Raw genomic sequence first — 17,878 nt, forward strand, 5'->3', positions numbered from 1 at the left:
AAAACAAGCTCAATAACTCAATGCATGGACTCCTATTGAATATGCATTCACCTGTATTGTAAATAAGCCTAGGCTACATCTTGATTTACCCAGTTCATTAATAGACTCGAGATTTACTATTCAAATAAATGATTACCCTTACGTTATGTAGTTAGATTGGTAAAAAAAAAAGTCACATTTATTGTATGATTGTATAATTGATTCATTAATAAAAAATGTAGCATTTCAAATGTAATAATGAACTCAAAAGATCTGTCTGGATCAAGTGCCATTCTCTGACTTTTGCTAATACGCCTTCTTTTTTTGCAGTGGTATCGTTTTGGTAACGAGTATCGTGATGGTATAGAGCAGAGTTGTGGACTCGAGTCACATGACTTGGACTCGAGGCTGACTCGGGCCACAAACTTGATGACTTGAGACTCGACTTGATAGAAAATAATATCACTTGAAACTTGACTTGGAGCTTTAAGACTTGGGACTCGACTTTGACTTGAGACTGATGACTTGATCTTATCTGGCCAGGTTTGGTAATGTTTTGTCACTCATTTTGTGGCAGAGTCTACGTGGATTACTCTACACACAGCCAGAGACAGTAGTCGCAGCGTCGCTCTTACAAAAAAACCTGCAACAGATTGGCACTCTGACTGGACCAGCAAACTGTCAATCAATACAGGTCTGGTGGCGAGCTAGCGAACAGATTGCTGATTTGCTGTACAGCTATAGGATTGGGTTCAGCGCAAAAGTCAAATTATAGGAAGAGAGGATTGCCATAATAAATAAATATGCAGTATCAACATTTTTGGGGTGATCAAGAATATTAACTGTTTGCATTGCAAGCCCATCAGCAATGGGTCAATAATTACTAGCATAGGCCTACTGGTATTTTAGGAAGTAACAATTGCTTGAAATTGATAATTTACTTATGAAGCTTGCATTTGGAATTTGGTTAAAATTAATTATTACCATGGCAAAGACGCACCATAGTTCAGAGTTCCGTACGTCTGTGTCCTATGTCTCTGTCATTCTGGTTGTGCGAAATAGAATCACACATGCCTCAGCGCGCATAGACATATGCTACGTGGCCTGCAATCCACGCTTTGGAGTCAGAACGTTGAATAAGATAAACTTATTGTTCTATGTATGCATTGTGTTGAAATATCATTAACAATCATTAAGTCTGATTAAGACAAAAGCACCAATGCAACAATGTGTGGAAATTGCCTTTTACATTGTAGAACCAGTTTGTTGGTTGTTATTGCCAATTGGGTAATTGTATGGGTTCTGGGGGTCAAGTGCTTGTATTATGTAGGCCTACCGGTCGAGCTCCTGTTAGACAGATTCCATTTGGTTTCTCAAGGGGAGGATGTACATTCTTGCCCTCTACCTGTGTCCGTTCAAATAGGACAGGTTAATCCTGACACAGAGGCTATTTTTGGGGCTATTGCCAGTGTATATTTGTTAAATCTATATGTATATTTTGTATGATATGGCACTTTCACCTTTATATCACCAAGACTTGTAAATAAATGTACACTCTGAGCATGTCAACCTGCCTGCCTTCTGCTGATTTCATGCTCTTAGGACTGCAACAAGGACCATATTTTACAATTAGCTTACATGGGCTAATCAAAATGTGTTGTACAAAAAATTATGAAAAGGGCTGTCTGGTAGCTTCAATAAATAGACAAAGATAGACAAAGTCGTTACATGTAGAGATTTTTTAAAACTTGATTTAAGACTTGACTTGAAAACTTGTGACTGGACTTGCTCTTAGAATGCACGACGTGGACTTCACTCAAGTCTTGACCCGTTCTACTTGGGACTAGACTTGAGTCTTGCTTGTGACTAGAATAATAGTGACTTGGTCCCACCTCTGGTATAGAGTATTGTGATACTAAACCTGGTATCGAAGTCATAATTCTGGTATTGTGACAACACTAGACCATACCGATCACTTATCGCTGGTATTTTGCTGCTATGTGACCCGTTTCAGGAAAATAGGCATATGTCACGGGTCACTACTTCACACAAGAGCCATTTGAACGTAATATTTGATTTTTATCAAACTTTGTTTTTTTGGCAAAAATGCCTTCTGGAACATGTGAACTTTCATGTGCCTTAATAACAAACGTGTATACCATCTGTCAGAGCTGTTCACAAGTCTTTGAGGTAGAGTCCAAGTCAAGTCTCAAGTCCCTTTTGGAAATGACTTTCTGCCTGCTGTGGGTTAGGTCTATAAACCTTGTAAATGATTTGAAGAGACTCTCTTGTTCATTAGTCCAAATTGTATGAAAGAAAGCACATCAGGCGCTATTTAAATCAAAACAGTTTACATTAATAAAAGTAATTGTAACGGATATGAAAAAAAGCAAACAAAAATGTTTAAAGTGCATGGGTATTTTGTGGCAGACATTGTCTATATTTCACTTCATTCTGTCACACAAACAGAAAATCTGTAGGTGAGGGAAGATAAATGACAAGTATGAATGTAAACCAAATTGACAACTGTTCAATAACTGCACTACTAAAGTGTCCTATATATCAAAAGTAATGACCTTTATTCCTAAAATATACTTACTGACCATGACATTTAACAGAAATACAATTTCCAAGTAGCAAATTACATCTGTAAATGTGCCCTAAGACGGAGAACATTGCTGTTACAGACAGTTTATATTTCAGAAAGATCAAGTTTGTCAGCGTTTTTGCACTGAGCCTGGCACGATGAGGGCGCATGATGAAGCCTCCATGACTAAACACTCTCTCCACTGGGGCACTGGTGGCAGGCACTGCCAACATTTGAAATCGATACGTTCTTGTCTGCATATTTCGTGCAGAAAGCAGACATTCTAGAACGCTTTTCACATGCGCCGAATACAACAGGTGTACAGCTTACAGTGAAATGCTTGCTTACGAGGCCAAAACCAACAATGCAGTTTAAAATATGGATAAGAATAAGAGATAAAAGTAACAAGTAATTAAAGAGCAGCAGCGAAATAACAATAGCGAGACTATATACAGGGGGGTACCGATACAGAGTCAATGTGCGGGGACACCGGTTTGTTGAGGTAGTATGTACATGTAGGTAGAGTTATTAAAGTGACTATGCATAGATGACAACAGAGAGTAGCAGTGGTGTGTGGGGGGGCAATGCAAATAGTCTGGGTAGCCATTTGACTAGATGTTCAGGAGTCTTATGGCTTGGGGGTAGAAGTTGTTCAGAAGCCTCTTGGACCTAGACTTGGCGCTCCGGTACCGCTTTCCGGTGCAGTAGCATAGAGAACAGTCTATGACTAGGGTGGCTGGAGTCTTTGACAATTTTTAGGGCCTCCTTCCACGGCCTGGTATAGAGGTCCTGGATGCAGGAAGCTTGGCCCCAGTGATGTACTGGGTCGTTTACACTACCCTCTGTAGTTCCTTGCGGTCGGGGGCTGAGCAGTTGCCATACCAGGCAGTGAGGCAACCAGTCAGGATGCTCTCGATGGTGCAACTGTAGAACCTTTTGAGGATCTGAGGACCCATGCCAAATCTTTTCAGTCTCCTGAGGGGAATAGGTTTTGTCGTGCCCTCTTCACGACTGTCTTGGTCTGCTTGGACCATGTTAGTTTGTTGGTGATGTGGACACCAAGGAACGTGAAGCTCTCAACCTGCTCCACTGCAGCCCTGTTGATGAGAATGGGGGCGTGCTCGGTCCTCTTTTTCCTGTAGTCCATAATCATCTCCTGTGTCTTGATCACGTTGAGGGAGAGGTTGTTGTCCTGGCACCACACGGCTAGGTCGCTGACCTCCTCCCTATTGGCCGTCGTTGTCGGTGATCAGGCCTACCACTGTTGTGTCATCAGCAAATGTAATGATGGTGTTGGAGTCGTGCCTGGCCGTGCAGTCATGAGTGAACAGGGAATACAGGAGGGGACTGAGCACTCACCCCTGAGGGGCCCCTGTGTTGAGGATCAGCGTGGTGGATGTTTTGTTACTTACCCTTACCACCTGGGGGCGGCCCGTCAGGAAGTCCAGGATCCAGTTGCAGAGGGGGGTGTTTAGTCCAGGGTCCTTAGCTTATTGATGAGCTTTGAGGGCACTATGGTGTGAACGTTGTGCTACAGTCAATGAATAGCATTCTCACATAGGTGTTCCTTTTGTCCAGGTGGGAAAGGGCAGTGTGGAGTGCAATAGAGATTGCATCATCTGTGGATCTGTTGGGGCGGTATGCAAATTGGAGTGGGTCTAGGGTTTCTCGGATGATGGTGTTGATGTGAGCCATGACCAGCCTTTCAAAGCACGTCATGGCTACAGACGTGTTCCATGTTATCTGACAGAATGTACAACAAAAACTTATCCCAGTACTGACTTACATTGTTCATGAGTCTCTCATCTAGAGTCCAAGTCTCAAGGCAACTGATCACGAGTCTAAGTCAAGTCGCAAGTCATTTTGCGACTTAAGTGCAACTCGAGATCGAGTCTCAGACTCGAGTTTCCATCTCTGACATCTGTAAATACAAATAAATTGTTAACCTGTTATGGATAGGGGGCAGTATTTTCACGGCTGGATAAAAAACGTATCCGATTTAATCTGATTATTACTCCTGCCCAGAAACTAGAATATGCATATAATTATTAGCTTTGGATAGAAAACACTCCAAAGTTTCTAAAACTGTTTGAATGGTGTCTGTGAGTATAACAGAACTCATTTGGCAGGCCAAAACATGAGAAGATTCTGTTCAGGAAGTACCCGGTCTGACCATTTCTTCCCCTTCTTGATTATCTCTATCCATTACAAAGGATCTCTGCTGTTACGTGACACTTCCTACGGCTTCCATGGGCTCTCAGAGCCCGGGAAAAAGCTGAATGACGTACTTACAAGCCCTGGCTGAAACACACGAGCGCTTTTGCTAAGTGGTCTATCAGCGGACAAAGGGCTTCATGCTCGTGCACGATACGACACCATGATTTTATTCTATCGTCTCTGAACGGATTCAACGACTCCCGGTGGGAATATTATCGCTGTTTTTTACGAGAAAATGTTAAACAGCGGTTGACATGCTTCGACGTACGGTAATGAAATATTTAGAAATCTTTTGTCACGAAATGCGCCATGCGCGTGACCCTTATTTACCATTCGGATAGTGTCTAGAACGCACGAACAAAACGCCGCTGTTGGAACATAACTATGGATTATTTTGGACCAAACCAACATTTGTTATTGAAGTAGAAGTCCTGGGAGTGCATTCTGACGAAGAACAGCAAAGGTAATAACATTTTTCTTATAGTAAATCTGACTTTGGTGAGTGCTAAACTTGCTGGGTGCCTAAATAGCTAGCCCTGTGATGCCGGGCTATCTACTGAGAATATTGTAAAATGTGCTTTCACCGAAAAGCTATTTTAAAATCGGACATATTGAGTGCATAAAGGAATTCTGTATCTATAATTCTTAAAATAATTGTTATGTTTTTTGTGAACGTTTATCGTGAGTAATTTAGTAAATTCACCGGAGGTTTGCGGGGGGTATGCTAGTTCTGAACGTCACATGCTAATGTAAAAAAGCTGGTTTTTGATATAAATATTAACTTGATTGAACAAAACATGCATGCATTGTATAACATAATGTCCTAGGGTTGTCATCTGATGAAGATCATCAAAGGTTAGTTCTGCATTTAGCTGTGGTTTTGTTTTTTGTGACATTATATGCTAGCTTGAAAAATGGGTGTCTGATTATTTCTGGCTGGGTACTCTGCTGACATAATCTAATGTTTTGCTTTCGCTGTAAAGCCTTTTTGAAATCGGACAGTGTGGTTAGATTAACGAGAGTCTTGTCTTTAAAATGCTGTAAAATAGTCATATGTTTGAAAAATTGAAGTTTTCGGATTTTAGAGGAATTTGTATTTCGCGCCACGCCCATCATTGGATATTGGAGCAGGTGTTCCGCTAGCGGAACATCTAGATGTAAGAGGTTAAATTTCGAGCCTAGTTGATTTAGCCACATAAAAGCCAGCAACCTTCCTACTAGCCATGATTGGCCCGAGATAATGAGTGGGCTGGACATGCCGAGATATGAGTTCGGATTGGTCTGCCATATAGCACGCTTCTGTCTATTTGAGCTGGTTAGTATGTGTAGGTAATCCTGTCTAACGCAGCTTTAAAATATATATATTGCTACGTAGAACTGCATAAGTGTTGCTCTCCACTTTCTGGAGGACCAAGTTTTGAAATCAGTGGAATTAGAGTATGATAGCTAAGGAGATGGAGAAAACACCTGTCTCCGGATTACATCTTCAAACTAAGGGCAGTCATGGCATCTGTGACAGGGATAAGTGTCCAACCATGATGTATAAGGTTAAGATAGTCTAACTAGCTACACTTTCAGATATTACACGTTTCTAATTTTGACATAAAATCTTTTCATTTCAAGTTAAAGTGTACTGTTTGCTAGCTAGCTAACATTAGCTGGCTTGCTAGCTAACATTACGTGTATGATCCTATTATTCGTATCTCAGAGCCATTTGCTTTGCTTGTTATAACCTAATGTTAGCTAGCTAACATCGAACTTGTTTGGTTAGCTACCTGCAGATTCATGCAGGGTAGTAATGTCATAAATTGGGATTATGGTTCATTGTTTAGCTAGCTAGCTACATGTCTTAACAAAAGACTCCACTATGCAAGTGTCCATTTTAACCTCTCTTGGGTAGGGGGCAGTATTTTCACCTCTGGATGAAAAGCATACCCACTGTAAACTGTTACTCAGGCCCAGAAGCTAGGATAGATTTGGATAGAAACCACTCTGAAGTTTCCAAAACTGTTAAAATAATGCCTGTGAGTATAACAGAACTGATATGGCAGGCGAAAACCTGAGAAAAATCCATCCTGGAAGCCGAATTATTTTCATGTGGCTGTTTTTCAACTCAATGCCAATGGGTTAGGAATCAGATTGCAGTTCCTATGGATTCCACTAGATGTCAACAGTCTTTAGACATGGTTTCAGGCTTTTATTTTGAAAAACAATGAGTAAAAAGCCATTTTGGTCAGAGGAAGTATGCAGACCTGATTTTGTTTTATTTTTCCTTTCTATTAAAAACGGTATTGTCCGGTTGAAATATTATTGATTATAAAGACAATAAACAACCTGAGGATTAATTATAAACATTGTTTGACATGTTTCGACAACCTTTACCGGTACTTTTAGTATGTATTCGTCTGCCTGTTGTGACCGCCTTGGAGCCATTGGATTACTGAACAAAACGCGGCAACAAAACTTTGGGTTTTTGGGACATAAAGAGGGACTTTATCAAACAAAACAAACATTTATTGTGTAACTGGGAGACTTGTGAGTGCAACCATATGAAGATCATCAAAGGTAAGTGATTAATTTTATCGCTATTTCTGACTTTAGTGACTCCTCTACTTGGCTGGTAAATGTTTGTATGCTTTTTTACACGGGGCGCTGTCCTCAGATAATCGCATGGTATGCTTTCACCGTAAAGCCTTTTTGAAATCTGACACAGCGGCTGGATTAACAAGAAGTTAATCTTTAAGCAGATGAATGACACTTGTATATTTTATGAATGCTTATTATCTGTATTTTGAATTTGGCGCTCTGCAATTTTACCGGATGTTGGCCAGGTGGGACGCTAGTGTCCCACATACCCTAGAGAGGTTAACAGAATGTCAATGCGACAACTGTTAGCCAGTTCGCTTGGGTGCTTGACTCCTGCTGTTAGGACAGAACGCTCAGATCAACCCTTAAAGAGATTGTTGCAGGTAAAGCTTAAGAGGTTGTGAATGATGCTGAATGGGTGTAGACAAAGAAGAGCTCTTCAGTAGGTACCAAAACATTCAAAGGCCATTTTCTCAAAAGTGAGGTTACAAGTTTATCAACTTTCAAAGCAGAATTACTTTCCAATTGTTCCTCAAATGCAGTGTATAATATACTACTTTGTAGCTCTGTGTCTCTGTTTTTATCCAATGTAAAAAAACACATAAGACCGAATCAAGGCCGTCGGTCACATATCGTTCATTACAATAAGTAGCCGTTTACTAGAGGATTGTGAAGTTTGAAATGAAATATGTTTGCTAAAATGGGTGACTGTTAATGGGACAACTGATGGCTACAACCATCAAACTAGTACTAGTAGTTTAAAGGATCATATATTTTTTTATTGCACATCAATTATCTTTCTATTTATCGTTATCACATTCATTTATGCAATTTATTGCAATATGGATTTTTGTCCATATCGTCCCAACTCTACCAATGCCCTATTAAGACACTTTATGTTGGTGTTTGCTTTATTTTGGCAGTCACCAGTACATTATTTCCTCTGACTTCATGGATCTGTAACGATTGAACAAGTTAAAGCCAGTCAAATGATGAGAATTAACTTATTGCTTACACCTTTCAAGTCTTACAGATCATTGCAGAAGAGACAAGCGGAAAGTAAGTCTACTAAAACCAATGTCTCCAGTGGAGCCAAGAACACTAGCCATGCAAATATTACAATATTACAATAAGGGAACTAAGTCCTGTTAACTTACAAAGAGGGAGGGGGGGTGTGTGAGGTGAGGAAGGGGTGGGCTTCCACCAAGGGATTCTGATAGATTAGGGGTTTATGAGGGAGTTGGGGTACGCAGGCCAGAAAAGGTTAAATCATATATCTAAGCCAAGGGGGGAGGCAGTGGTTGGTGGCTGATAGGGCTGCCATGAAACAATATTGTATAAATCTTTTTTGACCCTTGGTAAGTAGTCCCATCAAAGTCTGATGCTTGGGCCTTTTGCCAGCTGAGTCTGATACATCTAGGTTAATCACCAACAACCTTCCCTCTACACTACTTCAGGGCTATGATGATATCATGATTTAGTCAAACCCCTCAATCTAGACAGACCAGGGAGAAACTGAGACTCTGGCCCTGTGGGGAAAGCTTTCTTTGTGACTCACTACAATTTACAGCCAGGAAGGCAGGGAGTGTTTGCTGAACTGGGGGAGACGGAAGAGTCATCAAGGTTAATGCTGGTTAGTGGTTTCCCAGGTCACCAGGGTATGAACCATAGAAGTTAAAACTGATAGTGATAACAAAACCTTGCACAGTCGCACCATCCAAATGACATGCGTTTGAAAGCCTTGTGTTTTGGAGGCCTAGCAAGGCAAACTGAAACATGCCAGTCAGTCATGGAAGCAGCACATGACAGGAGAAAGTAGTGTGTCTTTAGTGTTGTTGACATGAGGGCAGTTGTTCCTGTTACGGTTCATGGGTGTTGGGTTACAGTAAATGATTGTCCGTTTCTGTTTTCTGCAAGCTCAGGCATCATCCATTATCAACCAGCCACAAACAAACAGGATGAATAGGTCCAGGTCTAATTTCCCCACCTTGCTCTTTACAGTCTGCTTAGGCTTGTAAAGTTAAACCAAATAGGCATTACTGGCCACCTCAAAAGAACAACAGACCAGATGCTAATATCAACCATCCATACTGGGTCTGAAAACCTGTTTCGTTTCTGGTTTCTCTTTATTGGCCTAGTTGCAAGAGGTTATCAGATAGCGTTTTCACCTGAAATGTCAGGTTGGGGAAAACCAGCCTCCCCTTTGGACCCTTCCCTTACGTATAACTCTCGTAAGAGCCCTTTGATGGGGCTTCATCAGACTGATGTGGCGTTTCATTTCCTACCAGCCTCATCATTGGACACTTCCAGTGACAGTCAGATGGACATCAAATTTGAATTTCTGTTTTTTACATTGGATAAAAGTAGAGACTCAGAGCTACAAAATGGTATATAATCTACTGCATTTGAGGAACAATGGGAAAGTAATTCTGCTTTGAAAGTTGATAAACTTGTCAACACATGTTTGAGAAAATGACATTTTAGTGTTTCAGTGAGAGAGCTCTTCTTTGTCTACACCCATTCAGCATCGTTCACACCCTCTTAAGCTTTAGCCCCACCCATCTCGTTGAGTTCAGAGCGCACACTTGACGCTCTGGCCGATGATTTGTTTACCTCTGGATAACATGAAAACAGCCTAACCGGCTCTGCTGGCAACAATTTCATTATTCTTTTTTGCCGACGTTTACTGACACCGGCCATATTCAACGGTGTTGTAGCTAGCTACCTAGGTAAACAAGGAACGTAGCTAGGTAAACAACATGTAAGTTCACACACATCACGTCACGTTAGCTAACGAGCCAGCCACCTAACGTTAGCTAGGGAGCCAGCCTGCTAACACTAGCTAACAATACACTTTAGCTTGAAATGAAACCACTTTGTAAAAATTAGAAATGTGTAATATCTGAAAATGTAGCTAGCTAGACTATCTTACCCGTATACATCATCATGCATGATGGACGCGTCTCCCTGTCATGAATCCATGCCACAAATGCTTTAAGTTTTAAGACGTAATCCGGAAACAGGTGTTTTCGCCATCTCTTTAGCTATCGTACTCTAATTCCGCTGATTTCAAGACTCGATCCTCCAGAAAGTGGAGAGCAACCATTATGAAGCTACATTTTCAAAAATCCGCGTTCGACAGAATTACCAACACAGACTGACCAGCTAAAATAGACAAAAGCTTTCTGTATGGCAGACCAATCCGAACTCATCTCTCGGCATGTCCAGCCCACTCATTACCTCAGCCAATCATGGCTAGGTAGAAGGTTGCTATCTTTTTATGTGGCTTAAACAACAAGGCTCGTAATTTAACAATTTTATTCGTATTTACAGATGGCATACAAGTTTCTTATTAAGGCACATGAAAGTTAACAGGCATTTCTGCCCCCCAAAAAACGCATTTCGATAAAAATTGTTTTTACATTCAAACTGCTCTCCTGTGATGTCGTGACTTGCGACCTACGCCTAGTTTCCTGAATCAGGTCACATATTCAGACTGGGGCCCATCATGCTGCTCACCCAGGGGAAGCTCCAGGAAAGACAGACAGCCAGTCAACACAGAGCAGTACAGTGAAAATACATGTAATAGACACCACGATTCTCACAGCCACCACATCAGATCTATAAAGGGAATGTCACAGTCTTATTATTGACTCTGTGGGTTCCCCTGCCACTGAATGAATGCTAAGTAACCAAAGAAAAACAGAAGGCCTTGGTGTATGCCTACCTGAGCTAGCCTTTATGTGAGTGTGTACCTGTGCTGAATTAGTTGCAAAGAATCAGACCCAACATGTTTAGCTATGGCTATAAATGTACAACAAAATAATAACACAGTAATAACAGGTGCATTATTAATGTGAGAAGAGAACGAAAGAGAAAGGAGGATACCTAGTCAGTTGTACAACTGAATGCCTTCAACTGAAATGTGTCTTCCGCATTTAACCCAACCCCTCTGAATCAGAGAGGTGCGGGGGGCTGACTTAATCAACATCCACGGCGCCAGGGGAACAGTGGGTTAACTGCCTCGCTCAGGGGCAGAATGACTGTTTTTTACCTTGCCAGCTCGGGGATTTGATCCAGGAACTTTTCGGTTACTGGCCCAATGCTCTAACCACTAGGCTACCTGCCGCCCCTTGTGTTTGTCTTCCTCGGCTAGATAATCAATGGAAATACAAACTAATGGTCTACTCTTCATCAATAATACAGTGGGCCAGTGAATCTCCCTCATCATTCAGGGTCTGTCTCTACATACTAACCATAACAGACACACCATGGGCTGGAGACGCCATTGTACTTGCTATTCTATTTATTGCAGTACAACACTGGGTAACTGTATACACCTCACTCAGACCACAATGTAGATACAAGGCAGCTATTGAGCCAATCCATAAAGCTCACATAATGAAGACATCCATGTAATGGATAGCATACACATAATAGTATGTACTGTAGTGCCAGATAGTGTATACACACAAAAACACATATTTATCCACAGAAACGACACACCCGATTGATCTCCTTTACTAAAATATCCTCACAGCAGTCCGGTTGCATATAGTGACGATGACAGAATGAAATACAATAACCTGGTGTTAATGCAGTGTCTGATACAGTTCCTCAACATGATTCAGGGCTTGCTAAGGCTGGCTCTAGAGTCAAATAGACATGGCTACACACCAGCAGGATGATTTTAAAAAGCTCTTGAGGACCCGTTGTCTCCTGGGGCCTTACAGACTTCATGCAGACTGACTAAACGAGAGGAGAGACTAGGCTGATTGTGTAGGCACTAGGCAGCTCACGGACAATGGTGTGGCTAGAAGACAGAGATCAATTTCAACCAATTTCCCCTCCTTTCTCTCTGGGGGTGGCAGTGGCCCTCCGGCAATCGGCAGTGAAGTTTGAGGAACAAACCTCTGTGGGAGAGATAAGACAAGAGTGCTGACATTTGTCACACAGGAAAGTATGGTATATCACCATCGGTTTAGAATGAGGCAGCAGCAACCATATCAAGAGAAGATGGAATACATTTGAACAATGGCATTCTGAATTTGAATCTGAACATCAGGGGTGGACACAGAAAACATTATGTATTTTCTGTTCTCACTAATCTAAATAGATTTTTTTTCGGTCTCCAAAAAACAGGTTTATATGTCTGGTGATTTGAGATGGATAGTGAGAGTATTGGGAGAGGTTACATACAGCCTGTGATAGGAATACAGAGTACTCCTGGACCCTATTTGTCTGGTATTAATGTTTCACCAATCACAGTCTAAAAAAACATGGCTGGCATTGCTACTGGAAAGAAATCAAGACAATTTTTAGATTTAGAGCCAAGGCATTTAATGGATAATGATGTCATCAATCAAATAGGGGAGCCATTGCATCTAAAAGGATGATGTCATTGATCACATAGACAGGCATTTACATTAAAGGGTGATGTCATGCCTGAGAAAGAGCCTGAAATGGGTCCAGAATCTCTTAACCTAAGGAGCCTTCATTCAACAAGGAAGTGCCATACATCACATTGAGGGATGATAACATGGTCTGGTCACGGGTTTCACACTAGAAGTGTAATGTGAATGCTGTGAGTGTATTACTTAAACAGAGAATGTGGTAGGAAAGTTACAGACTATCTACTGACAACTGCTGGATGCCATGAGGGTGTTGGTGTTAGGCTGATGACAACACCTACCCACTAACACCACCCCCCCAAGTGTCTCCGTCCTCGAAGCTCGCCCCTACTAGTCTCATCAGTCACCATAGGGATGTGTGATCGGCCGGCCCAGTGTCAATATGACCTCCCAGTGTAACGTATCACAGTACACGCCACGACCCATCTTAACGCCATGTGTCACAGGTCCGCAAACATGGGACGCTCTTAATCTACTAATACATACATGTCAAGGTGTATCAGGCTCAGAATGTCAAGGAGACTGAGAAATGTTGGCTTAAATACACCATGTCACACGACATGATTGAGACAGAAAAAAAATATATGATATTCAAACTTAATAGCAATACTTGAATAACACACATAATGTGATTTCAAATTAGGATCAGATCCATGTGCAGGTGTTTAATAAAAAAAGCAAACAGATTGAAGTGGAAGTCAGACAAAGGATGCTTGCAAAATACTTGGCATTAGTCAAACTATATTAATGGGGATTCTGGGAAGGGTTTGCATTTCAAGTAACCAAATTTGCCAATTTAAAGGGCCAAAATCTTATTGCCTAATAGATTATTGCCATCTCACTATGCTCGTCTGTGAGATGAGACTGCCATCTCACAAGTCTGAAAATTCCATATACTGTATTATTGCAAGCAAGGAGCTGTTAATGATGTTGTGTAATGGTCATATATCATGTGAAGTGAAATATACTTTATTTTGAAGTTGTCTATGGCTATGGGCTGATTAGATTCCTGCCAGATAATAGGGGAATGCAATCTAAAATCACTTCTACACACAATTCAAACAATGAGTGCTTTGTGTACCTTCATGGAAACCTCACAAGCTGCCCTCCACCTTACCTAACCTATTTTCGACCTTCTACCATCTCAAAAACATAATCTATACAAAACCTAAAATGATCTATCTTTTTAAGTAACAATCCACTGAGCACACATTGGGTGAATCAACGTTGTTTCCACGTCATTTAAATGAAATTACGTTGAACCAACGTGGAATAGACGTTGAATTGACGTCTGTCCAGTGGGAATTGACCAGATTGAAATCAGACATTCACACATTGAAAAAAATAAACACTACACAGCCACACCTGTTGACTTTCTGTTCTTGTGGTTTTGCTCCACATCATATTGGAATAACTGGCAACATATATACAACTATGATAACTAAACTACAGGTCATACTAAACTAGAACTAAACAGGATGCGGTAACGTTACGGGATGTTGCTACTGTCTGAAAGTAACTGTTACCAAAACTACTGTAAACGTCTGAAATCAGCAGCTGTCACAGTCAAGAACAGGCATGCCCACTACCCAGCACCAATGCGCAATAGCTATCCCAACATAAATGTAGGATACTATTAATACAATGTTGCATGACAAAAGACAAATACAATAGACAATAGAAAACTCATACATGTCATTGTTGGAAATTAAGGACGGTATCTTTCATTTAAACCATGTAAAGAGCGGAAAAGTTCCACCCCTCCCGCAGTTCGTCCACCGACATCGAATCCTAATGCGCTTCGTGGAGCCAGTGGTAAATGTATCAACAAATAATTACATCTTACCCTTATATTGCAGTGAGCTACCGGTTGTAATTTTCACAGTTCCACTTATGGATTCGCCAGGGCTATAGACCACTTTGTTGTTGGTAAAAGTAATATCGAATTCCTGAAGCTTGCCCATGACTCCGCTACCCTCCGCGTCTCACAACAAAAAACGGATTATGGTGCGCGAGGGATAGGTCTACCGCCGCCTATAGAAACTGGAACCGAGCTCTCTCGAAGATGGTGGATAAATAAAGATGTCCTACTAAGGCCGTTTACCATTGAAAGAAAATGGTTAGTTTCGGTCTGCTTAAGGGGGTGGCTCTCCCGATTAGGCACCAATGCGATAGCAGCTGGGCCTAGTCTGCTAGTTCATTGACTGTAATGTAACCAGAAAAACGAGGGAGTGGGATGTCTCGCTTCCTCTTCCGTCTCTGGCTCTCTAATCTCACCTGCAGCATGCACTCCACCGAGTTTTCAATAGCAGTGACGTCAATACGCAAATATGTATTATATTCAAGTGTATTTTGTTATACTTGTTGTTAATAATAACAAATATATATTTATAAAAAAATATTCAAGGTTGGTAGCCTACTCTTTCATAACTAGCCACATAATATAAATATTGTTATTCAAGCATTTGTGTTTAGGTCATCTTGGCATATTCACAGTACACCTCCCAGTGGAGATACTATAATAACACTGTAATAACCACAGTATACATTACACTACTCAACATTGGTCTCTGCAATTTTCTATATTCCTTAAACATGCTATTTTGTAGACATTGAGCCATTGATTGAGTTTGACCACACATTCACTGAATTACAGGAAGGATGCATCAAACACTGAATGGTGGGTTACCCCTCTCTTCACCCATCTCCATCTCATCCCCAACTCACTAGAAAATGGTAGACAGCAGGGCCCTCCCCATCTCCAGATCGAGATTAGCTACCTGCTGCTGACATCAGCAATTTGTCTCACTCAGAAAGGATGGCTGATGAGACCAGGGGTAGGCAACCCTGTTCCTGGAGTGATGTAGATATTGCAGGATTTTGTCCCAACTAGGCGCCACGTCAGACCAACTGAGCTAATGGATTAGTTCCGTGATTGACAAAACTCAACACACCTGGTTTTCCAGATTGTTTAAATCAAAAACATGAAGTGACTGCAGCACTCCAGGACCATGGTTGCCTACCCCTTGAGCAAAGGAATGTGATAGTTTATAGCTCTCAGAGGAAAAAATAAAAGTGTCCTGGAGAGAATGAGCTCCCAAGCTGAAGTGGTAATGGGACTTTTGTCCCCAAATGAGGAGCTAGTTGTTCCCCGTTTAAGCTGAGTAAGTAATTTATCTACCCTTATTGCTTTATTAGTGCATGTAGTAAGGTGATATATTAAAGTGCAAGCATGTGAAACATACAGTTATTGCATTTACACACACAAGTGCATGTACACACTCGTATACACAAGCTTGTGCATGTGTGTCAGAGAGAGAGAGAGAAAAAGAGAGAGACAATGACGGGGCTAATACAAAAGTAGAGTACATCACATGCAATGAGACAGACGCTTCCATGACAACAGACAGACGCGGTAGTTGCCAAGTTACTGCCAGTGTCTATGGAAATGGCTCTCATCTTGTCTGAATAAGTATTTCATTTTGAAGCTGCATGTTGTATATGCCTCCAGGTTGCTGATTCACTGTAGGTTCACACGCCTGTAGAAGAATCTGAAATGACCCTCTTTGACATTCAATCCACCTCTATTACTGAATTTATGAGCCATTTTCAAATGCATAGGATAAATCAATGAATATAAACATGATTGCAGCAGCAGTCCATAGCCACATGAAATGGCAACTGAAGGCGTAGATGGAAGTAACACCAGCATATAGAGGCATTCAGTTATCAGGACTTGATATCAGTAGCATACATCATATCCTCCTGAGATCCAGCAATTCATTTTTGTCCTCTCTAGTGGACATCAGTTCTTGGTCCGTATCTCTGATCCCATACAAACCCCTGTTGTCCCTTTGAGAGGACATTCTGGGCTTTCACTGATATCATGTGTGGGGGTGTGACCTTGAGAACTTTATCTTGCTGGTTCTTAATTAAATGGCTGCCGTCAAAATTAGTACATTTTATGGAAGTGTGTATGGAAGTGTGTGTCATTATTAATTAACATTTTTGTGAGTTTGATATTCAAATTGTTCCTAGTAAGTGAATATCTCAGGAATAGTGAGTTGAGGACTGTGTAATATTTTTCACAATAAATAAGAGCTAAATAAGAGCTTATCAAGAAATGTCCTCTATAGTGGACACCCGGATGCCGCAACTGTTTTTCAGCTACTGTACCCATTGGCTGTAATGTTAATGTTTTAATATTTACGTTCTAATGACCACTACAGAGGACAATTTTGCACAGACAATAAAAGATAAATAACATGTTTTGGTAATGAGTTTATTTTCCACATCAAAGACTTATGTTATGTAAAAAAAGAAGGACAACATTCTCTGCAGGACTCCACCAATCAGGGCTTTATGGTAGAGTGGCCGGACAGAAGCCACTTCTCAGTAAAAGGCACATGACAGCCCGGTTGGAGTTTGCCAAAAGGCACCTAAAGACTCTCAGACCATGAGAAACAAGATTCTCTGGTCTGATGAAACTAAGATTGAACTCTTTGGCCTGAATGCCAAGCGTCACGTCTAGAGGAAACCTGAAGCCATCCCTACAGGGAAGCATGGTGGTGGCAGCATCATGCTGTGGGAATGTTTTTCAGCGGCAGGGACTGGGAGACTAGTCCGGATCGAGGCAAAGATGAATGGAGCAAAGTAGAGAGATCCTTAATGAAAACCTGCTCCAGAGCACTCAAGACCTCAGACTGGGGTGAAAGTTCACCTTCCAACAGGACAACGACCCTAAGCACACAGCCAAGACAACGCAGGAGTGGCTTCGGGACAAGTATCTGAATGTCCTTGAGTGGCACAGCCAGAGCCCGGACTTGAACCTGATCGAACATCTCTGGTGAGACCTGAAAATAGCTGTGCAGCAACGCTCCCTATCCAACCTGACAGATCTTGAGAGGATCTGCAGAGAAAAATGGGAGAAACTCCCCAAATACAGGTGTGTCAAGCTTATAGCGTCATACCCAAGAAGACACGAGGCTGCAATCGCTGCCAAAGGTTCTTCAACAAAGTACTGAGTAAAGGGTCTGAATACTTATGTAAATGTGATGTCATTTTACTTTTTTATAAATTAACAAAAAATTCTAAAAAA

At 41.3% G+C, this 17,878-nt stretch overlaps 1 protein-coding gene across 1 annotated transcript in view; it reads right to left on the reverse strand.

The window, feature by feature from the left end:
- arrdc1b (arrestin domain containing 1b) overlaps positions 1–14,905 on the reverse strand; it is a 57,284-nt gene extending 42,379 nt beyond the window's left edge. Inside the window, exon 1 of the mRNA XM_029769454.1 lies at positions 14,627–14,905. Within this exon, the coding sequence (XP_029625314.1) occupies positions 14,627–14,744 (118 nt within the window). The 5' untranslated portion in view covers positions 14,745–14,905. The remainder of the gene's footprint in view (positions 1–14,626) is intronic.
- Positions 14,906–17,878: the final 2,973 nt, after the last annotated feature.

This window comes from Salmo trutta, chromosome 12, assembly GCF_901001165.1.
Source record: "Salmo trutta chromosome 12, fSalTru1.1, whole genome shotgun sequence".
NCBI classification, from domain to species: Eukaryota; Metazoa; Chordata; class Actinopteri; order Salmoniformes; family Salmonidae; genus Salmo; species Salmo trutta.